General features: G+C 42.7%; 1 protein-coding gene across 6 annotated transcripts; it reads right to left on the minus strand.

Moving 5' to 3' along the window:
* LOC110487999 (nuclear pore complex protein Nup153) lies at positions 1–23,600 on the minus strand. 6 transcript variants are annotated; one of them, XM_090227629.1, is made up of 21 exons: positions 23,265–23,600; positions 11,886–12,102; positions 11,409–11,681; positions 11,029–11,168; positions 8,755–8,883; positions 8,510–8,626; positions 8,170–8,214; positions 8,026–8,079; positions 7,040–7,168; positions 6,505–6,687; positions 6,167–6,322; positions 5,809–5,913; positions 5,546–5,630; positions 5,337–5,438; positions 4,573–5,151; positions 4,194–4,385; positions 3,171–4,025; positions 2,660–2,959; positions 2,180–2,434; positions 1,839–2,022; positions 1–1,593 (listed from the first exon to the last, which is right to left on the minus strand). In XM_090227629.1, the coding sequence occupies exons 1-21, from the start codon at positions 23,481–23,483 to the stop codon at positions 1,503–1,505; spliced, it is 4,410 nt and encodes a 1,469-aa protein (XP_090083755.1). In that variant the 5' UTR covers positions 23,484–23,600; the 3' UTR covers positions 1–1,502. The 6 variants fall into 6 exon arrangements, with proteins under 6 accessions (XP_090083755.1, XP_090083754.1, XP_021415620.3 ...); XM_090227628.1 differs by having other exon boundaries at positions 10,996–11,168; positions 11,886–12,099; positions 23,265–23,476; XM_021559945.3 differs by having other exon boundaries at positions 11,886–12,099; positions 23,265–23,475.
* Positions 23,601–24,412: the final 812 nt, after the last annotated feature.

The following is a 24,412-nucleotide window of genomic DNA, read 5'->3' on the forward strand; positions in this document are numbered from 1 at the left end:
TACGTTTTAATGGTTTTATTGATGGCAATTACCCATGGTTGTTATTGTGTCACTCATCCAGTAAGAATCATGGCTTTAAAATTAAACTGACTTCCTTATTATCCAAAGTCACCCTAGTCCATTTAAACAAGCAATAAAAAAATATATACTAATGCTTTGTACAATACTGGTTTTGGTCCAAACAAAAGTGGATCAGAAAAGCCAATATACCTTCAGTCTTCAAAGGATCCCAATTTGCATTTAATTTTTTTTTAAATGGATTTCAGGCAACTTTGAATATAGGGATTTACATAATAAATTCTAAATGACAAAATGCTGAACGCAGAGTTGATTTAATGCCACGTTCACGTGCTAGTCGGGAACGTGGACATTTGACTCGCTAACTGGTTGAACGCTGCATGTAACTAACTAAAACCAACAAGTCGGAAATTTCCTAGTGCCGACAAGCACGTAAACGCGACATTACACATTCAACTTCACAGATAAAAAACAAACACTATTTACAGGTTTTTATAATAATATTCAAAGGCCAATTAAGAGAGGCAGACAGAATATGAATCAGAATAAAGGGGAGAGAATATGAAAATTAAGGAGATGGAGACTGACAGAGGGAGGGGTAAAAACCCCCACAAAAGAATAAGAACAGATTTGGAACTACAGATTTACAAAGTCGAAGGAAACTTCAGGCATCAGCCTCAGTCCCCAACCTCCACAGCGCAGGAGTAACGGTCCTCTCCTTCCCCACCCTCCCCCCACCTCCACCATGTTTCTCACCTTCGACCGTCTGACGGCCGCTGCCACGAATGACACGTACGTTCAGTTTATACACATGCCAGACACACACATCTCAGCATGTACAAAGAAACCAAAACACCTCAAATCTGTACACGGATAACAAGCACGCGTCATTCAGCACACAGAAACCTGTACATACAGCATACACGCCATTGACAACATGGCTACGTCTCAAATGGTACCCTATCCCATACCCCATGTTGTGCACTGCTTCAAACTCAGGTTAAATGAAGTGCACTACATAGGGAATAGGGTGGCATTTGGGATTTGCCCTACAGCTCTCATTAACCTCTGCATGAACTTTTGCAGTTCATAACCTAATCAACGCAACAGTAATATTTATACACTTTCAAATTCAGTTTTTGCCTTTATTGTAATCACAAAAAGTCATGCCTAAATTCTAGCTGACGTTTGCAGATGTTGAAAATATATATCTTTGCTTTTGTTAAGCAGAAGTCTCACTTGATTGTGTGGTTGTTTTTGCTGTCATAGGTTATTTAAGTCTGACATGTCCTGAACAAGGGTCCCTCTCTCTAGGTTCTTTGAGGTCTCCACCCCCCCACATCAGAGTATAACCCATACATCCCCAGATAGCATGTGAAGGATGCTCTGATGAACCCCCTAAGTACTTCAGTGTTTGTCCAGAGGAAGCAGTCCTGCCTTTGCTTGAAAGGGTCCAGATTTGATTTGAAGGTCCGATGGATGTTTTACTTCTTACGTCGGACGGCTGTTTTGATCTTGCGACCGGGGATTGAGTGCTGTCCGGTGGCAGCTGCAGTGAAGGTGGTGCTCTTTGATCTGTAGTAGGGGATATGACATTATTATCAACACCTGTTTCAAATGTAGCACACACACATCCAATAACGTGCAGTTTTTTTTTTCTTCATTATCGTCACAATTGGGACTAATAACTGAATGCATGCACTAAACCAGGGCATGCAGAAATTCAGAGAGAATATGAATACCAATGTATGTGCATATGGGCAGTTGAATTTGCACCAATCCAATGGTCCCTTCTCAGGAGTCGGAGCTGTTGGACTCACCCAATATTAAAGGTAGGGGGCGCTGCGAAGTTGAAACCACTTCCAGGTGCACTGGGTTGGGGTGCGATGGAGGGCGTGGCAGAAGGGGCGGGGGACCCTCCTGGTGCCCCTCCGAAAGCAAACACCCCCGTGCTGTTACTGGAGGTGCCGAACACACTGGCTCCGCCGAACTGGAAACCTCCACCTGTTAAAACCATGACATCAGGCATAAAAAAGGGACTCTGACATTGCACAGTTAAAATGTAATCACACTGCAATCAGACAGTGGCTCAAATGTATTTTTTAGAAATCACACACATACACAAAAAACAGCCCCAAACAATGTGACAGTAGTAACCCACCTGGTGTGGTGGGGGCGGATGAGCCAAAAGCAGGAGTGGAGTTGGCTTGGTGGCCAAACACGGGGACAGAGTTGGGCTTGGCTCCGAAGGCAGGGGGCTGGGAGGCAGTGGCAGAGAAGGGGGACGGGGCAGGGGAACCAAACGCTGGGGCACTGGGATGGGGAGTGCCCTGACCAAAGTTAGGAGCTTGTCCTGACCCAAACCCAGTGGAGGAGGCAGGGCTGAATACAAACGGAGCAGGGGCTGCTGATGGAGCTGACCAGAGAGAGAGAGAGGTGGGTAAGTGTTTTATCATTCACAGACTACATTTCAGCCAACTAAAACAAGGGTGCTAAAGTGGTAAAACATATTTGGTCAATCATTGGTCAAAGCCGTTAACAGCTATAGTTGTTATTCTATAAATTGCAGATGAGTAAAATGATGCAGTAGCACGTCAGGGGTGGAAAACCCCCTTTAAAAGAAGTCCTAAAGTGAACCAACCTGCAGTGGAGGGTGCCGCTGCTCCAAAAGTGAAGGAGGGAGCAGCAGCATTAGGTCCAGACCCAAACAGGAAGGGCTGAGCCGGGCCAGGGTTCAGAGAGACTGCAGGGGCAGGCAGGCTGTCCTGGCTCTGCCCAAACAAGAAGGACTTGGCTGGGGTGGCCTCAGTAGAGGCACTCTGCCCGAACAGGAAGGTACTGGGGGCCGGGATGGGGGCTGGGGCAGGGGTAGAGCTGCTGGAAGAAGAGGTGGTGGTGGTGCTTGCCATGAACCCAAATGCTGGCTTTGGGGCTGCAGCATCTACAAAGAAAACAATGGAATTAAGTGAAGATTTATATCATGGTTTAAGTGTAGACAGTGTTTACATTAATTACAAACAGTTAAATAGTGAAAAATAAAAATAGCACCAAAAAAAGAATAAATTCCATAGTAGAACATCCATTCATAAAATCGACAAATACAAAACAGGTTAATAACAATATTAACTACTGCAGCAGAGTATTCCTCTCACCTGTTGTGCTTTGCCCAAAGCTGAATGAGGGTTTAGGGGCTTCTGCTGCTAGGGTCTCACTCTGGTCTTCCGGCTTCTCAAAGGCCAAGGCAGGTGCATTGGGCTGGTCTTTAGGTGGGTCTGGCTTACTGAAGGAAAAGCCTGTAGATGGAGCTGATGCCACCCCCTCTTTACTAGGAACACTGAACAGGAACCCAGAACCCATAGAGGCAACTTCCTTCTCATGCTTCCCAAAGGTGAAAGAAGGGGCCTTGTCTTTCTCTAGTGATTCCCTGAATATGCTGCCCCCTAGTGGTGTGGTCAGCGCAGTAGCCTTGGCTTCAGCCAGCTTCCCAAACATAGGCGCTGCTGCTGTGGTGGTGGTCGTGGTTTCTGTAGAAGCTCCACTGTCATTCTCTGTAGAAACAGGGAGGCTGAAAGTAGAGGAGGAGGAATCAGAGGTTGCCACCAGATGAAAGGAGAACCCACTGTAAGGGGGTTCGCTCTCCGTGCTAGCAGCTGCTGCAGTGCCGAACGAGAGCCCACCGCCGACGCCGAATTTGAACCCGGCACCCATACTGGGGGCTTCAGCCTTCTTCACCTCGTCCACTGCAGGGGTGGAAGCAGCTGAAGCTGCAAATTTGCATCCCTCAGAGGAGCCTCCAAATTTGAAGCCTGCAGAGCTGCTGGTGTCTGTCGAGGTAGAGTCCGATGAGGCAGATGCACCAAATTTGAAGCCCCCTGAAGATGAGGAGTCCAAGAGGGTGCCGCCAAATTTGAAGCCCCCAGAACCAGAGTCCGATGACGCCCCCATGCCAAACTTGAATCCCCCCGAGTCAGAAAAGGACTGGATACCAAACGATGAGGAACCAAATGCTGAAAGAAACCAGGGATCACATTAATGAGTTACAAAAAAATAAAAAATACTTATGAATTTCCTTAGCACGTTCAGGCTTCACATCTATCCTCAATAAAATCAAAGATCTCGCTGAAATGACAAAGCCTCTAGAACACAAAAAGATGGCAGTTGACAGCTGTATATACCTTTGGGCTCTACTTTAGCTCCAGGCTTGGGGGTCTGGCAGGCCACACACTCCTTGTCTGCTCCCTTGTTCTCAACACAGCACACGTCACACTCCCACGCTCCCTCTGGCTTCTTGAACTGGGCCCCAAAGCCTAGTAGAGGAGTGGCGCTGACAGGGGCGGGAGTTAGAGATGGAGGCGCAGCCGTTGCTCCTGTTAGGTAGATGAAGATATGAGCGATCAGCAAAAATAGAAACATGTACATTTGCATCAGATTCACATCATTTAAACACTCCCTTGAAGATCCTCTGATGTAAACTGAACATATGGCCAAGATACCAGTATGGGGCAACTTAAAAAATAAAATAATAAGCACCAGGTTGTTCTCTCGTCTCACTACCTGGCTTAGCGATCCCACAGGAAACACACTTGGTGTCCTGCGCCTTGTTCTGCACCATGCACACGCCACACTCCCATGCTCCCTCTGGCTTCTTAAACTTGTCTCCGAAGCCCAGGAGTGGGGCAGCAGCGGGCAGAGTCTTAGCCTCCAAGAAGGCAGGCATAGTCAGTGTGGCCTTAACTCCAGTCCCAGGCTTGGTTGTCTCACAGGCCACACATTTGACAGCATCAGGCTTGTTCTGAACCAGACAAGTGTCACAGTCCCAGCTTCCTGCAGGCTTTGTGAACAGGGCCCCAAAAGTTGCAGCGGGAGTAGTGGTGGTGGTGGAACCCTCCAGCCCGGACAACAAGGGTATACTGTCGGTTTTTGCTAAAGAGGAACCAGAGTTTAGTCGTGGGGTCACAGAGGTCACACACTTGGTGTCAGTGGGTTTGTTCTGCACCACACAGGCGTCACAATCCCAGGAACGTGTTGTTGCTTTGAACAAGTCCCCAAGGGAGGGGGTGTTGGTGGACAGTGCTGGGGTCTCCTGGTGGGCTTTGGGGACAGGGGAGGTCTGAGTAACAGGAACGGCAAATCCTATGGAGAAGAAGACAAGGGGTTAAAAACCACTAAAACAAAATAGAAAACTAATGGCACTATTTGAACCCTCCCATTAAAATGGCAACATAACAGTTGCCATAACCGTCATGACAGCTGATGGAGTACCAGTTTATGGCAACGGACTTGAGTCATCAAGATAAATCATCACAGGTCATTCTCACCAGGTCCATTCAGGAGGTCCAGAACACTGCCCTGTTTCAACACCTTGGCTGGTTTATATGGCCCTTCAAACTCATCCATGCTCTCACTGGCAGCGTGCTTCACTACAGAGACACCAATGGAAACAACTATTAGTTATGAAATTAATTTCCCTTTACATCAAGGTTTGGATCTTGATCTTGTTCTTATCCTGGAGTTGATCCAACCTTACCTGCTGATAATACTGGGGTGGCCATCTTCCCGTTGGATAGTGACAGACCCATTTTCACTACAGGTGCACTGAAGGTAAATCCAGACTGAAAGACAAACAAAAATTACCAACATCCGACAGTGCAAGGTTTGGTTTCAATACCTGGTACAGGAGTAAGAATATGAACTCACTGTTGAGTGTCAAAAACAGAAACAATATTCTATAGGGGTAATACTGTCATCACAGCAGGCATACTCAAGCTGCAGTAAAGCTGTGGGACTTACAGACGGGGAGAAGGACGGTGGGCTAGCAGCAGTTGCCATGACGATGGGGGAGGAGAAGGTGAAAGGTGTGGAGGGAGGGGTAGAGGGGGCTGTAGTCGGTGGCACCTGGAATAAAGACGACAACTGATCCAGGTCAGTTTCAGCAGATGTCACACTATTTATTCACTAGGCCTTCATGGTTATTAGGATGAACACTGAACACATTGAAATAAAGCTAGTGGAAGTCACAATGTCAAAGCCTGCATCCCAAATGGCCTGGTCACAAGTAGTGCACCATATAGGGAATAGGGTCAGACGTAGTGCACCATATAGGGAATGGGGTGCCATTTGGGATGTAAGCAAATGGAGCTGGACGGACCTTGTTAGGGATGGGCTCCTCCAGGACAGGTGAGGTAGTGAGAGCGGCAGTGGGCGTGACTGTGGCGGTGGGAGGCTGGAAGAAGCTGAAGCTGGGCAGACTGAAGGACGGGCTGTGGGGGAGCGAGATGGCTGGCAGGTCCGATAGCTCAGCGATCTGAAGAGAGAGTCAAATGGAGTATTTAAAACAGCATGCAGCACCAGATCATTTCTACACAGAAGGGGTATTTTTAAATCTCACTTTCAACCTTTTATGAAGAGATTTAGAACCAAAATCATTTGTTTATCATTTGCCGGGAAACCAAACTTTTCTCCCCAGAGTGAGAAGGGAGAATCCACCTGGTCTTCAGGACGTTTGGAAGAGGGTCTTGTGCTGGTCCTCTCCCTCTTCATCTTCCCACCTCCTGACCCTGTGCTGCTGAATGCAGGAGTGCTGGACAGAGGGTAGGTGGGTAGAATGCTGCTTGTGCTTTGAGAAGGACCTGCCACTGCTTCAGGAATCAGAGGGGATTGTCTTGTGGGCTGGAGGCAAAGCAGAGGTGGAACATGAAACACAAGCAGCAGTCTGGCTGTAATTTGGAAAGCAACTCTGGAATAAAACAGACTTAGTTTGTAAAGGCTTCTACACATCTATCCAACCATCTATGGACAGGTCTTAAATTAATCAGCACGGTGTGTAGTCTCAGTTGATCGCCGCTGGACACAGTAGCTGGACATCGTAGTTGGTCCCGATTCAACATGTAGAAACAGTCATTGACGGTCTGAGTTCGGGGAAAACTTCCCAACACATTATCTATAGTTAATTTGAGGTAGTTGGATGGATGCGTAGAAGCCATTAGCTGACTAATGTGGAGGTGGTGCTAGGGGTCCTCACCGTGTCTCTAGGGGTCCGAGTCACGCCCCCAGGGGTCAGAGAGGGCCTGAACGACATGGAACGGTTCCCCGACACTGACGCTGCCGCCGGGATCACCAGCTTCTGGACTGGGGGGAGGGGAGAGTCCAGCTGGAGTCGAACACACAAAAACGTCCGATAAATACTCAAAACAAGGTGTCCCAGGCCCGCACACAAAGTACAACATTAAAATGTTTGTCTCAGCTCTCCAATCCATATATGGCCATTATCCACAGCTGGATTAATCTGGCCAAATAAAAGTTCTAATAAACTGGCATGTACCACTGCCAAACTTTCATTGTAACAAAATGTTTGCATGGTCCTTGAGAAATCTCAAAAAAGGTAGCACTTAGTCAATATGGCCACAACATTGAGAGGAACCAGCCCTCGAGCCTTCTGCCCCAAAAAGCCATCTATGGATCTGGACAGTCTTGTCAGACCCCCTTACTTCTCAACGGCCCATTGTCAGGGCTTATTGACCAGCTGTCACAGCTGGACCATTTAACAGTTACGGACAGCCATCCAGCTTTAGCATAGCTAACCCTACTAGATAGCAACACAAAGACACACACATGCTCACAAATGCTTACAAACACACTCTTCACTCACTCACACTCACACACGCTTACTTAAAACACACGCCTGCTCACAGACTCAGCGCATAAACACAGCAGAGCAATGGTGAACAGCTGCCCCAGCCTGACACCCATTAACTTCAGCAGACAGGAATAAAAGGGGCAGGAGGAACTAACAATGACACCACTGTTCACACCAACTAACCGCAATGTTTGGCTCAAGACCTTTCAGCTGCTGCTGTGCATGTTAGTTGTTGGGGTTCATAATATTGTGGACAAACAGCTGGGAGAAAACTGGTTAACAAACACACGTAGAGGAGAGGAGACCAGCCATAATGTCAATTGTCAGTGTCAAGAGATTTTGTAAAGGGTGTTTCGAAGATAAACACTTACCAGTTTCTTTTTGGCCTGAAAATGTGAAAGGTGTAGAGTGCTGCCATCCAGTGACTGAAGGACATAGGAGAAATAACTATGAGATCATGACAATGACAACAATGGAGGACCTAAAAAGTTTAAAGAGAAATACTCATCACTTACTGTTGATAAGGGAGAGGAAACTGTAGAGGGGATTCTCTTGGCATCCTGTTAAGACAAACACACAACTGTGATGCACTTGTTAACATAAACAACCAATATTTACCATTACTTGGTAGCCAAGTTGAGATGTTAACTTCACTTCCTTGTGAGGATTCACCACTTCTCAAATCACTTTTCCAGAAATAGAATATAAATAGAAAATGTAAAGTATAAAGCTGACTGAGGTTGAAAGGTCTACACAATAAAATAGAACGGTTCTGTAACCATTGTGCCAGGCTGAGTAAGCCCATGTTCCTGCTAATCTGAGGATTCCATATTCAATTAAAACATGTGTACTCACAGCGAGGGGGCTGGACATGCGCTCCAGGGACTGTAGGATGCGTCGGGCGGTAGCGCTGGTCACCCCACAGGGCTGAGCTCCAGCAGGCTTGGCCTTGATCTGTCTCCGCAATGGAGCCTAGAGGGGAAAATATAGCAGTCAAATTAAACATAGCAGCACTTTTCACAAACCCATTTCCCACAGAATATTGTTACTTGCCTAGGAGAAAATCAATAGGGAAACATTGTTGAGTTGTAGAGAACTACCTGGTAAGGTATGGCTGTGCGTGAACGGGCTGTTCTAACAGCAGCCGCTCCCCCGTAGGTAGTCTTCCCTGGGTAGAAGGGGGAATCCCCCAACTGACTGGAATTCAGCACTGAACTGTTCATCGTAGACTAGTGGAGAAGAACACAAATGCCCAATGTTAAAAAACACAAATCATAAATAATGCTGCAAAAGCCAGAGTCTCCAAGATCCTATAGAAAGTCAACACCCCCCTTGGATTTCGTCACATTTGATTTTGTTACAAAGTGGGATTCAAACGGATTTAATAGTCAGTATTTTGTGAAGATCCTTGACAAAACATATGTAATTTTGTAATGTTTTTTTAATTGAACCTTTATTTAACTAGGCAAGTCCGTTAAGAACAAATTCTTAATGCCAAAGTGGAAGAAAAATTATATTTTTAAATATTAATTAAATACAAAACACTTATAAATGGGGTGGTTTGAGCACTGAATGCTGATTGGCTGACAGCTGTGGTATATCAGACCGACAAAACATTTATTTTTACTGCTATAATTAAATTGGTAACCAGTTCATGATAGCAAGAAGGCACCTCTGGGGTTTGTGGTATATGGCTAATATACCACAGCTAAGGGCTGTGTCCAGGCACTCTGCGTTGCGCTTAAGGACAACCCTTAGCCGTGGTATATTGGCCATATAGCACACCTCCTCGGGCCTCATTGCTTAAATATACCTTGATTAGGTAAGAGTCTATACATGTTAGAATCACCTTTGGCAGTGATTACAGCTGAGAGTCTGTCATATATATATATATATATATTTTTTTTTTATCTTGGTCAAGGTGTTGGGGACAGCAATGTTCAAGTCTTGCCATAGGTTTTCAAGCAGATTTAAGATGAAACTAACTTGGCTACTCAGGAACATTCACTGTCTTCTTGATAACTAACTCCAGTGTAGATTTGGCTTTGTGTTGTTGATTACCGTCCTGCTGAAAGATGATTCCTCTCCCAGTGGCTGGTGTAAATCAGACTGGAGCAGGTTTTGCCTGTTTCCGTGACATAGTGAAAGTAATATCCAATAAAGAGGCAGAAACTTCAGTTTAGGCTATTTGCGCAGGCAAACATGAACGCCATAACATGCCCACCACCACCACTAAGCTCAATACACAACACTCCATCACGTTGTTTTATCCAGTTTTTTTTTTATAAATCCATCGACAAAGACTGCCAAGTCTTGATGTCAAGAACACCCATACCATGATGCAACCACCACCATGCTTGAAAATAAGGCAGTTACTCAGTGATGTGTTGTGTTTGCCCCAAAACATAAGGCTTTGCAAAAAGTAGATTCCTTTGACGTATTACTTTAGTGCCTTGCTGCATACATATGCATGTTTTGGAATATTTTTCATTCTGGATATTTGTATTCTTCTTTTCAATCTGTCATTTCAGTCACTATTGTGGAATCACTACAATGTTGATCTGTCCTCAGCTATCCCATCACAGCCATTGAACTTCGTAGCCATTTTAAAATCACCAAATGGCCTCATGGTGACATACCTAAGCAGTTTCATTCCGGTCCTGCAGCTCAGTTCAGAAGGACAACTTCATCTTTGATGTGTCTGTGTGGTTCAATACATCACCCACAGCATAACTGTTAACTTTATCATGCTTAAAGAGATATTCAGCGTCTGATTTGTTATTGTTACCCATCTACCAATAACTGCCCTTTATGAGGCTTTCAAAAAGCTCCCTGATCTGTGTAGTTTTATATGTGCTTAAAGGACCTTACAGATGTTGTATGCATGAGGGTAAGAAGGGGTAGTCAAAAATAATTTAAACTCCATTATTTTACACAGAGTGAGTCCATATAACTTACTCTGTGATTTGCTAAGCCAAATTTTACTTCTGAACTAATTTAGGCTTGCCTAAACAAAGGGGGTGAATACTTATACAGTGACTATATCTTAGTTCTAAAAAATGACTTAATTTGTATCATTTTCTTTTCACTTTGACATTATGGGAGTGTTGTGTAGATCAAAGGACTTAAAAAAATAAATAAAATAAAAAACATTACCAATCCCACTTAACATAAAATGTGGAAAAAATATTAGGGTGTAAGCTTTCTATAGGCGCTGTATGCATGTTGGTTCTGCTGTTAAAAACGTACTTACATTTGTGTAAATGATCAACTAGTCAAAGTAAATCAACTGAACATCAGTAGCTAAGTGAGTAGTTTGTGGACTCTCGACTGGCACTCACAGTGGAGGACTGACTTGACTGACTGACACTCACAGTGGAGGACGTCCCAAAGACAGACAGGTTGAACGCAGGCTTCTTGAGACTGGACTGGGACTGCTGAGGCCCAGAGTGGGTCCGGTCCATCTCCGGGGACCAGAGCTGGGGTAGCGATGCGGTCTTTGAATTAGGTACATCTGGGGACAGATAAGATTCAAATTTGAGTATTCATACAAAATGTGTCACGCAACAAAGGACTGAATTTTAGCAGTACCGACTAGATCCTAAAATCCTATATTCAAGATTTGGGATATAATTTCTCAAAGCCACATCCTACCATAAAAATCTCTTCTGCCGACTCAAGACCTCAACAGGATTGCTAGTGGCCAAAACGGGATTCCGTACTTTTGACACACACAATCCCCAACACACATTACCTTTGTCTGATGCACGTGAAGAGAAGCCGCTGGTGGTAGAGATGTTGTCGTCCTCGTGCTGTGAGCTGTTGTCCTTGATCTCTTTGACAAGGGAGAAGCTGGGCGAGGCCCCAACGAAGGGGGCAGAGGAGGTGGAGGGCTGGGAGAAGAGGGAGCTGGGGCCCCTGCGGGCCAGGGAGGTGTCCAAGGAGGGGAAGTGGAGGTGAGAGCGGTTGAGGGGGGGCCTCGACAGGACATCCTGGAAGTTCAGGGATGCCCTGCTTGTCGAAGGTTCTGGGGGTGTTGAGGAGAAATGACTAGGGTTAAGATGGGTTGATACATATTTTGAGGTTCAAAATTGCACATAAGTCCCAAGGCAAGTCCAACTACTGGAATTAGGCTTTACAATCCTAACACAAAATATGAAACATTAACAAATATTATAAACTGGGTGGTTGGAGCCCTAAATGCTGATTGGCTGACACCATATCTACTAACCTGTATTGCTGGTACCGGGCTCCGGAGTGTCCCGTCCATCAGGACGTGGTGCTACCTCCTCGCTGCCATTTGGGGGAGGGGCCTGGCTGTTCTGCTCCGCCCCCACTACGGCCCCTCCCCCCTCTGCAGCCTCCCCATTCCTGAAGTATTTCTGCAGCCAAGAAGGAACGATGCTCTTGACCGTGTCTGTCACTCGACTAATCAGGCCAGGCTGCTGCTGGTGGAGAGAAAGTGGAGAGCGGGATGGAGAGAATAAAGGGAGACATTTAACACAATAGTGAAACTTTCCAAAACAAAATAAAACCGTGATGAACGTCTAGTGTTACACATTATAGCAAAATACAAATTCATTCAGGGCAACACATTTGAAAAAAGACAAACCCCACCAATGATGAAAGTGTCACTAGGTAACAATAGAGAGAGAGCGAGCGAGCAGTGGGCGCACAGGAAAGTAATTCCTCTCAAGCGAAGCCCTACTTACTCAAGCTCTCAGTGAAAAGTGGGTCAGATGAGTCTGACGCAGCACTGAGCAGCACAGGTCTAATGCTGTAACACACACATCCTTCTACAGGAGATCTAGGCTTATATACAAGCCAGAGGAAGATGCTTCCTGTCTTTAAATCAATATCACAAAAACGGTCCTGAAGTGCTCTACAGCTTCATTAACTACACTAACTGTCCTTTTAGAACAGGTCTGCAGGAGCCTCAGGCCCAAGTTAAATTTTGCCGCACCAATAAAGAGCAACTGTAAAAAGAAGGTAGCTCGCACACCGCCCAGTCTCCTGGTAGCTTTTGACTCCTGATAACGACCATATGCTCCACTGCACTTCTGCTCATCTGTAAAAACCACCAGTCGAGTGCAGAGCAGATATCCACACAGTTTTTACCAAGCAAAGACCAGTGTAAGCAATCAATTTTACATGACTTATCACAAGGCAAATTGTTTATAATTATAATAAGCCTTTAATTAGTTACATTGACTGCTAAAAGTGACCGGCAAGATATAGCGGTAAAAGGAAAAAGTGCCACTGCGAATGGTAGCTCTCAAGAGCTTTTGACTGTGATGGTCCCGGAATGGAAAAAGTTATGAACTGCTGCTCTAGATAAGTCTAATTAACCTATGTACCAGCCCCAGCCTCTCAGACCCCTCTCTGGGTCAGTTAAGTGCTCGCAGGCCTTTGTGATTCTAGGGATTTAAAGACGCTGCATTACTCCTGTGAATGGGGCCATGAGACCACAGGACTGTGCCAGAAATCTGCTCTCATTGTTCTCCCAGGAAGCACTTGTGTGTGTGGTTGAAACAGTGAGATGGTATGGAGGCGTACAATAGGCCTTATGCACATTCCATGATCGAACGCTCTAAACACACTTCCTATCGGTTTGGCAATTTCCGGTCAGTCTAGTTGTTATCGACGATATAACGTTACTACCACTATGTCGCAGTTTTTTTACTAGGTGTCTTCAGGACTTGCCTCAAATTAATATTGTACATTGAATTGTTACATCAGCCTCCGAGACTCCAGCTAGCAAGAATGAAAAGGGGTTCAAGATGCATATAGGAAGCTACATAGACAACTACTGGCAGGTGCAAGGTCAGGGAGGTTAGGGAGACCCAATCCATTGCCAGGCTGAGAGTGCACGTTGAAAGAATGATCCGCAGAGTAAAGGTGCACAAGCTGTTTGACACGGTCATCCCCCTGACCATCTCAGGCAGCATCAACCAATTATTTGCAGTGGCGTGCCTGTTGGTCAACTTTCAAAACAGACCTTTGGTCAGAGCATGGGCCAAGCCAGTGTAAGTGTACATATGTTTATTTGCTAGCAGCAAAATAATAATTTGTTTATCTATGACATGTATCAATAATTTGTGTTGTAGTGAATATCAGTTTGTGTGGAGCTTGTATTGGCTTTAATTAGGCAATGAGTAAAACACAGAATAACCAGAATGCAAGATTGAATACAATGTTAGAGATGTGTAATTGATTAACTGAACTGTTGAACATTTGCTGAAATACATTTTTTTTTTTTTACAAATCTAATCTACTGTACATTTCTTCACAGGAACATCAATACTTATTTTTCATAAAACCATTAAATTTGGCACCCATGCAGGGGATCCATTCAGGTGCGAGAGACACTTCTGCAGGTAGTGGTAAAAATGAAAGTGGTCAACCTTCTCTCTTATAGTTTTTGAAACCTGTAGATCTTTATATATCCTTTCAACTAGGATGTCCCCTTGTGCACAGCTGACAAAGCCACACCAGCTACAACCTGTGAGAAGGATTTGACCTTGCACCTGCCAGTAGTAAGCATGAGATCTCTTCAACTTCAGCTCTCCATTCTGTATCTACAGGTAAGGACATCAGCTCTCCATTCTGTATCTACAGGTAAGGACATCAGCTTTCCATTCTGTATCTACAGGTAAGGACATCAGCTCTCCATTCTGTATCTACAGGTAAGGACATCAGCTCTCCATTCTGCATCTTCAGGTAAGGACATCAGCTCTCCATTCTGTATCTACAGGTAAGGACATCAGCTCTCCATTCTGTATCTACAGGTAAGGACATCAGCTCTCCATTCTGTATCTACAGGTAAGGGCAGTCAATATAACTTGGTACATTTGGGCACTTGACCTCTAAGAGTCCAAAGTGTGGTCTCACACTGGAATCAAATATGATTCCATCTGGAGAGGATCCTAACCACGGAGCATCTTAGTGCACTACGAAGCCACACGGAAAGAAGTTAACATTCTTCAGTGTGCAGTACTCCTGTACAGCCACTGGCTCCATGGCTAGCCCCCTCTTCATCTCCATGGTCTGCATACACAGAGCACTTCCTGCAACACAGGAGCAGTGGCTTTGGACCACTATCACTGGTACGGAGTGCTTAACACCATCTGTGAAGATAAGTGTGATGGAAGACTGAAGTGAGAATGAATAACAATAAACATAGTAGTGTCTAGTCTTCTTAACCAGGGGCTCATTTAACTGTACAGGAACACATTGTGTTTCAGTAACAAAACTACCAAACACTGCATAACAGATCTTAGCCAAATAACCTGTTAAGTGGGCAATTCTAAATTGTGATTGGGACCCATCCTTAATATCTACCTACTGATAAGATTAAACGTTGACACTGTCTCCAACACATTTTGACCATGATGACAGTGTCTCACAGGAGATGTTTAACAAGGTCCCTAGTAGCTATCTATAACCTTTCCCTACTCTCATGTTGTGCGGCTTTTCACTCTTCCTCATGGACCTGTGGCAGGCAGCCCTCACGGTGATCTCCCCTGTCAATGTATTTTTGTGTAGAAGACACGAATAACAATTATTTTTAGCTAGCAAATATAGCTAGCAAGCATAACTTAACCAAGCTAACGAAAATACATTCTAACTAGCTAGCTACAGTTAGTTAAATTAGCCAGCTAATGATTGTAGCTAGCTAACGTTATATCTGTCACTGACTTGGTACTCACCTTCATAGTTGTCTATGTAGCTTCCTATATACATCTTGAACCCCTTTTCATTCTTGCTAGCTGGAGTCTCGGAGGCTGATGTAAAAATTCGATGTACAATATTAATTTGAGGCAAGTCCTGAAGACACCTAGTAAAAAAACTGCGACATAGTGGTAGTAACGTTATTTCGTCGATAACAACTAGACTGACCGGAAATTGCCAAACTGATAGGAAGTGTGTTTAGAACGTTCGATCATGGAATGTGCATAAGGCCTATTGACAGAAGTGAACCAATGAACTGCTAGGCTATTCAAACTGGACAATGTGTATGACTCAGATTGTAGTGTTTCATAAAAAAAAGGAAGATAATTATTTTTGCCATTTCAAATGTGTGCAAGGTAATACAGAACACCAGTTGAACTTGCATCTGTCCCTTAACATGTGCCAGCACAACCATAAATCATAATTTAGGACCACTACAAAAGCAGACCGGTCAAGTGGTCAACATAGCTAAATATACAGACCGCAAACCCTGTAAACACTGGCTCGGGGTTCCACACAAACAGATGTAAATGCAATGTTCATTATTTCCTATATGACTGAAAGAGCTGACTGTGTCACACCACAATATAGGCCTCTCCCCTGGGGGAGGTTAGTTCTGACACATCCTGTATACAGACCACACAGGTTTAACCTCTAAAAGACTAAGCCTCGGGGGGGGGGGGGGGTTGTGAGAGTGTCACCTTTCCATATTAGTTAGTTGGCCACACCATTCGGACGCTACAGATGTTTTCGTAGGATAACCGGTTTTTCGTCTCCTGGTCTGACAAACAGCGCTTTGGCTCTGCTATACATTCCACTGCAGATGCGGAAGGCCAACATTGGCTGTGTCTCAAGCTGCCTATGTTAAAATAATAATAATAAATAAAAATAAAATTCTCTAGCTTAAACATTTGATAGGTATTTTTTTTTATGTTAATTCGGCTGATGATCAAGTGCATCAATAGAGTTAAGTTAAAGACAACTAGCCTGGTAGGCCTAACTATACTGAACAAAAATATAAACACAACATGTAGTGTTGGTCCCATGTTTCATGAGGTAAAATAAAAGATCCCAGAATTTTTTCATACACACAAAAAGCTTATTTCTCTAAAATGTTGTGAGCAAAGTTGTTTACATCCCTGTTAGTGAACATTTCTCCTTTGCCACTCTAAAATATGCAGTTTTGTCACACAAAACAATACCACAGATGTCTCAAGTTGTGAAGGAGCGTGCAATTTGCATGCTGACTGACGGAATGTCCACCAAAGCTGTTGCCAGAGAATTTAATGTTAATTTCACTACCATAAGCCACCTCCAATGTCATTTTAGAGAATTTTGCAGTACGTCCAACCAGCCTCATAACCACAGACCACGTTTAACCACTTTAACCAGCCCAGGACCTCCACATCCAGCTTCTTCACCTGTGGAATTGTCTGTGACCATCCACCAGGACAGCTGATGAAACTGAGTATTTATGTCTGTAATAAAGCCCTTTTGTGGGGAAAACAAATTTTGATTGGCTGGGCCTGGCTCCCCAGTGGGTGGGCCTATGCCCTCACAGGCCCACCCATGTCTGCACTCCTGCCCAGTCATGTGAAATCAATAAATTAGGGCCTCATTTATTTATTTCAATTGAGTGATCTCCTTATATGAACTGTAACTCAGTAAAATCATAGAAATTGTTGCGTTTATATTTTTGTTCAGTATATAGCAAAGTGTCAATGGCATGTGGGAAAAATCTATTACCGATGCATTTTTAAAAAGGGAGGTCCAATCTGTAAGAAGGATGCTTTGTGAGAGGACGCTTCGTGTTAAATTCAACAAGGTGGGATGAAAGCAAAGTGATTTCACTCGTAATTTTCCCTCCCTCCAAGGACAATAACCTGAAACCAGCTGCTGTGATGACACTAGAGGTCGACCGATTATGATTTTTCAACGCCGATACCGATATAATTATTGGAGGACCAAAAAAAGCCAATGCCGATTAAATTGGCCAATTTTTTATTTGTAAGAATGACAATTACAACAATACTGAATTAACACTTATTTTAAACATAATACATCAATAAAATCAATTTAGCCTAAAAAAATAATGAAGCACGTTCAATTTGGTTTAACTAATGCAAAAACAAAGTGTTGGAGAAGAAAGTAAAAGTGCAATATGTGCCATGTAAAAAAGCTAACATTTGAGTTCCATGCTCAGAACATGAGAACGTATGAAAGCTGGTGATTCCTTTTAACATAAGTCTTCAATATTCCCAGGTAAGAAGTTTTAGATTGAAGTTATTATAGGACTATTTCTCTCTATACCATTTGTATTTCATATACCTTTGACTATTGGATGTTCTTATAGGCACTTTAGTATTGCCAGTGTAACAGTATAGCTTCCGTCCCTCTCCTCGCCCCTACCTGGGCTCGAACCAGGAACACATCGACAACAGCCACCCTCGATGCAGCGTTACCCATGCAGAGCAAGGGGAACAACCACTCCAAGTCTCAGAGCGAGTGACGTTTGAAATGCTATTAGCGCGCACCCCGCTAACTAGATAGCCATTTCACATCGGTTACACCAGCCTAATCTCGGGAGTTGATAGGCTTGAAGTCATTAACAGCTCAATGCTTGAAGCATTGCAAAGAGCTGCTGGCAAACCGCACAAAAGTGCTGTTTGAATGAATGCTTACGAGCCTGCTGGTGCCTACCATCGCTCAGTCAGACTGCTCTATCAAATCATAGACTTAATTATAACACACAGAAATATGTGCCTTTATTAATATGGTCGAATCCGGAAACTATCACCTCGAAAACAAAAAGTTTATTCTTTCAGTGAAATACGGAACCGTTCCGTATTTTATCTAACGGGTGGCATCCATAAGTCGAAATATTCCTGTCACATTGCACAACCTTCAATGTTATGTCATAATTACATAAAATTCTGGCAAATTAGTTCGCAACGAGCCAGGCGGCCCAAACGGTTGCATATACCCCGACTCTGCGTGCAATGAACGCAAGAGAATTGACAATTTCACCTGGTTAATATTGCCTGCTAACCTGGACCTTTCTTTTAGCTAAATATGCAGGTTTAAAAATATATACTTCTGTGTATTGATTTTAAGAAAGGCATTGATGTTTAGGTACACGGAGCAACGACAGTCCTGTTTTGAGAATGCGCACCGCATCGATTATATGCAACGCAGGACATGCTAGATAAACTAGTAATATCATCAACCATGAGTAGTTAACTAGTGATTATGATTGATTGATTGTTTTTTATAAGATAAGTTTAATGCTAGCTAGCAACTTACCGTGGCTTCTTACTGCATTCGCGTAACAGGCAGACTCCTCGTGGAGTGCAATGAGAGGCAGGTGGTTAGAGCGTTGGACTAGTCAACTGTAAGGTTGCAAGATTGAATCCCAGACCTGACAAGGTAAAAATCTGTCGTTCTGCCCCTGAACAAGGCAGTTAACCCACCGTTCCAAGGCCGTCATTGAAAATAAGAATGTGCTCTTAACTGACTTGCCTAGTTAAATAAAAAGGTGTAAAAAAAAAATTGTTTTGTTTTTAAGTGTCTAAAAATACAGAGTTCCGATTGTTATGAAAACTTGAAATCGGTCGGCCTCTAGATGACACAGTTCATAACTTTTACATGTCCATTTAAAAGTGAGTAGGCCTACTGCTTCCCTCACCAAAACTTCCCAGCTGACGGAAGAAAAGCACAATTAATGCGTGTGGGGTCCAACCAAGTAAGTGGAATGTGCAGCTGACATGTAGGCCTACACAAACATAACCCTAACTGGAAGTTCGAGTTCACTGGTCTGAAGTGAACTCCAGTCAAATATTCCGCTAGTTTGGCCTAACACGTCCTCTTTGTTTTTTTCTGCTGGCGGGCTTCTGGCCTTCACTTTCCAATAGCCAATCTAAAAGTCCCCACAGGCTATTGATAAAATGACTTTATAATAAACTCCAAAATGGTGCATTGTTTCTGTCAACTGAAAAAATTTACAGACATGTTTTGACTTATGAAAACATACTGTGGCATTTCATGTCAAGGTGTTTTGTGTTCCTGGAAATCTGGACACTGATATGACATAGAACAGGGATGGGAAACTAACTTTCTAGGCCAGCGGATCAATTCCCCACCCCTGAATGAAAAGACTGAGCTACGAGTTGAGGACCAATGTAATCAGATTCCCTCCCTCTTGCAAAGATTGCATTATCATCCCCTTCGTTTGAGGAAGATTGATTAAATATTTTATTAATCAAATGTGTGGTCAAAAATAGTGATGTTAAAATTAGGTCTGACACACCTTAGTTGACTGGTTGATTGTTGGCAGGGCCTAAAATTACATGACAGGTAGATAAATAATAATAATAATAATCTACCAGCCATTATGTTTTTTTTCCCCCGCTAAAATTACACCAACAAAACAGATGAGCATGCTTTGTATTGTTTCTAAAACAATAAATGTATTACTAGCTAATTTGTCCTGGGACATAAACACTGGGTTGTTATTTTACCTGAAATGCACAAGGTCCTCTACTCTGACAATTAATCCACAGATAAAATGGTCAACAGAGTAGGTTTCTAGTAATCTCTCCTCCTTCCTTCAGGCTTCTTCTGCTTTGGACTTTATATGGTGGTTGGCAACCAATTTTAAGGTGCCTTAACATAAACCAACTGAACTGGAGTGTGAACCTCAGTTCATCTTTCAATCACCCACGTGGGTATATGCGACTCAAAACCAATGAGGAGAAGGAAGAGGCAGGACTTGCAGCACGTCAAGTGTCACAAATAGAACCAAGTTCTATTTTAGTGCCTGGCTACGTTGGTGCAATGATTGAATAACATGTGTACATTAACTATGCAACGCTCGCATACATGACGCAAACGGCCTGGTCAGCGTGTAAGAGCGTGTGCTGTTTAGTCTTCCTACTTAGGCCGATATTTCAATAAATATGCTACTGTATCAATCAAACCTGGAATAGAACCACGGTCTGTAGTGACGCCTCTAGCACAGATGCAGTGCCTTAGACCGCTGCACCACTCGGGAGCCCCATGTCATCACACAGCATATGAGTCATTCATGCTTTGAAATGCAATCGAGTATTTCCGTTTTAAAATTAATTAACAAAGGAAGCTTTGAATAATTATCCAAAACAAGATAAACAGCAGTTCACGAATGCATGCAACCTTTTTTAGTATTTGCTGTAATTAAGGCTTTATACAGTAATATATATTATTTACCTTCATTAGAACAGACTCTAGTATACATCATTTATTTTGTGTTTACACTGTTCCAAATGGTCCGAAAATATATCGTAATCTAACAGCACCTGTTTGGCACACATAATACTCACACAGCGCTCGCTCATATACCCTATTTTCTTGATCTCCAGTATTTCCCACAACTATGTCAAATGTCTTCCACAGATCTGACTTCCCCTTTCCCTCCTGAGAAACCAGTAAACATTTGCCTGTTTCAAATTTCAAGTTGTCCTCCCACTTCACCTAGAGTGGGTGAAATGGTGCTTTGGTGATGCCATTTCACTTCCCTGTGTTCTAAAATAAATTTGACCAATACAAATATCATTCTTCATGTTCTAAATCGTTCACTGGGGTCTTTCTAACATATGAACATTATATCCAAAATGTCAGACTTAGTAAAATAATAAAAAGCACTCGACAGAGTAGTGCCACTTTCACGCAGCAACTTTTGGGGATTTTACATATGATGATCGTCTGCAAAGTTGTTTCCTCATTTTACAAAAAAAAATATTAAAAGGGTAGACTCAGCGGTATGACGTAGATGCAGAAAGTAAACAGCAAAGTGGGTCAATTTCTGCAACAACTAAGAGCGTTGAAACACAAGGCTCAAATTCTGTTTTGGTGCCCTGGCTAGCACGCTGTGAACTTCATTAAGCGAACCTGTGCACATACTCTGTGACAGAGTGAAGTCTTGCATCTCACTCATCTCAATATCTGTGGTGCTGCTCATGGCAACATTGTTTTGTTGAGTCTACCTTTAACATGAGAGAATCTGAATTCTGTAAGTAGTTTTTGGGGGTATTTTTTACAACTTTTACTTCACTACATTCCTAATGAAAATATACTGCATGTTTCCTTACACTCGTTTTGAATCCTTAGCAGAACAGGAAATGGTCTAATTCACACACTTATCAAGAGAACATCCCTGGTCATCGCTACTGCCTTTGATCTGGCAGAATAACTCAACACAAATGCTTTGTTTGTAAATTGTGTCTGATTGTTGGAGTGTTCCCCTGGCTATCTGTAAAAAAAAACAAGGGATGTGCTGTGGTTTGCTTAATATAAGGAATTTGAAATAATTTTACACTTACTTTTGATACTTAAGCACATTTCAAACCAAATACTTTAACTCTAGTATTTTACTGGGTGACTTTGTATTTGAGTAATTTTCTATTAAGGTATCTTTACTTTTACTTTACTTTTATGACAATTGCATACTTTTCCCACCACTGCGTAAAAGGCTTTGAGAATCTAAAGCTTGTGATATACTCAGTGATCCGTTGACATTTCACAGAGAGAAGCTCTCTCACAAAAACAAGCCTAAAAATAAGATTTTTGCATTAATATGAGAAGAATTTGGTAGAATATTAAGATGCTACATGTTATGTCTCAAAATCGATCTTACCTCCAAGAAGAGGACTAGTTCAACTAATTCTCGCACAGCATCCAGCCTAGCTGACAATGCTATTTTCCAGATTTGACCACTTACTCACCCTACAATGCTTAAAACTACAATAACTTTAACAGATGATAGAGACATGAGGTTTGAACCGTATTGTGTTTGGCCTGATTGTTATCGGGCCCGGTTCGCCCTTTTAAAGCATTGTATTATCCGGTTCGGTTACGATTGTCATGGGGTCCAACTTTTTGGACCCTGGAAGACCTCTAGTCCACTGTCCTCAAATGAGCTCAATGCCCCAGGCTAGGCTACGACTGGTTAGCTACGTTTCCACACCGCCTCACATTTATGCCCCTTTTGAGATGAACATGATATTGCCTTGTTTTTTAGAAATCTGGAAACTGACTACTATCACGGCCTAATGTTGATATTTTATTTATGTTGCCTTAGTAGATTGTAACCAAGTAATTATAATGTTAAAACCCGATATAGCCTCCAACGTTTAGGTAGTATTGAACCAGTCAACCATGTGGTCACTTGAAACGGTTCTGAAATTAGCTAGTTAGCAATGCTAACTAGCATTGCGCACTAGCTACACATTATGACCTAACCGGCTATGAAATGACAAAGACCAACGCCAAATGTCTTAAAAAATAGAAAACATATACATTATTGAATTGGGAGATACTATCAACTTATCACAACTGATTTGATATTCCATAGTTTACGTTGCATATCAATGTAGGCAAAGAGACAACGCAAAACTAGCTAGGTAGTTAGCTATTTCGGATGCTTGCTAAATCTAGCTAACGTTAGCTACTTGTCGACTGCTTGCTAGTTTGAATAGCTACGCATGTAGCCAACGCAAACTTGACAAGAAGCCAGTAACGTTACTACATATAAACTAGTGCATTTCAATATTTCTACAAGACAGTGTGTTAAATAACTATGGCTATCGTTAGTCTTTACCGTTTTAAAAGATAGACACCGGTTACCTGGCTAGTAACACGTTAGTTCCCTGAACCGGCAAAATGTTTCTCACTTCGCTAGCTTGCTCGTTTCCTTGACACAGCGTGGAGGCCATGAGCGCTAAGACTAGGCCACACAAAATGTCTCCAATAAAACAATAACACAAGAGCGAAAAGACAATTGTCAAGAAACTACATGCTATCCTTCAATGTGGAACAGTCATACGAACACGGTCATTTTATTTACCTGTTTGCTTTTGGCGTAAGGTTTCGAAGCGCTATGACATCTTCTGCTTCTAATTTTCCCTCCACCCGTGGCCGCCATGGCTAGATTGAATATCGACTCGGCACCGGATAGCTGTTCCAACTGTCCTGTCATAGCATTAACCATAGAGTTCAGCGACTCAGTCCTCTTGGAAGGAAGCTTCAAGTTAAAAGAGAACCATGGGAAATGCAGTTTAGGCATTCACACTTGTGAGCCTCTTCAGGGTTTATTTACGTAGTGCCCCTGAAACCTATAAATATCAGATATGAGTGACAAAGGAAATTAACAGACTTAAAAATGTGATGTACATTTCCCAATGAAAAATGAACAAATTAAAACAGTTGCACTAGACTCAGATCCTCAAAATGTGTACACATGCATTATTTTATCAGTGTCATTTATTCAATACACAATGCATGGGAGATTAATGGAAACATTTTATTTTTGAATCACTCCAGTCCAGTAGTAAGACTGATCAAAATGATCCTCTGCTACCTGACTCTCTGCTACCACCTGCTGGTACAAATTGGTCTTAAACAAAGGACCACAAAAGACTGTCATGTTTTAAATAATGACTGTGTCATGTTTTAATTATTTATTAGAAAGCTATAGTCATATACATTATCTTGCAACAGTGTGCGGTTCACATCATTCATATAAAAACACATGCACTCTTAATGCTTGTATAAAATCAAAGGTTAATCACATTACCTTTCACACACTCACCTGAACAAAATAGGTCACCATGACATTCTAAACATTTAAGGCCTGGAATTATTTCTACAAATCCTCATAGAAAAAATGTGAATTCTGACTGTCAATATACATGTATAACTTTAACTTATTGAGTAAAAATTGACTCAAATTCTGAATCAAACGGGGCATCTCAACATTTCAGGTTTTACCTTCAGATTATTACATTTTTCATTCTTAGTTAAATAAAATCCATCCTGTAATACTTAGTCATCATTTGAACAACACAAAAAGAGAGGGGGGGAATATTATTTTTTTTTAAATCGCATTCGGTACCCTTTGGTGTACAATAAATTATGTTAAAAGTGTAAACTCAAAAGTTGGTGCCTCCTCATCAAAAGGTAAATGCAACTTTTGTTGAACAGTTCTTGATCTTA

This window comes from Oncorhynchus mykiss, chromosome 30, assembly GCF_057628025.1.
Source record: "Oncorhynchus mykiss isolate SJ-2025 chromosome 30, ASM5762802v1, whole genome shotgun sequence".
Lineage (NCBI taxonomy): Eukaryota > Metazoa > Chordata > Actinopteri > Salmoniformes > Salmonidae > Oncorhynchus > Oncorhynchus mykiss.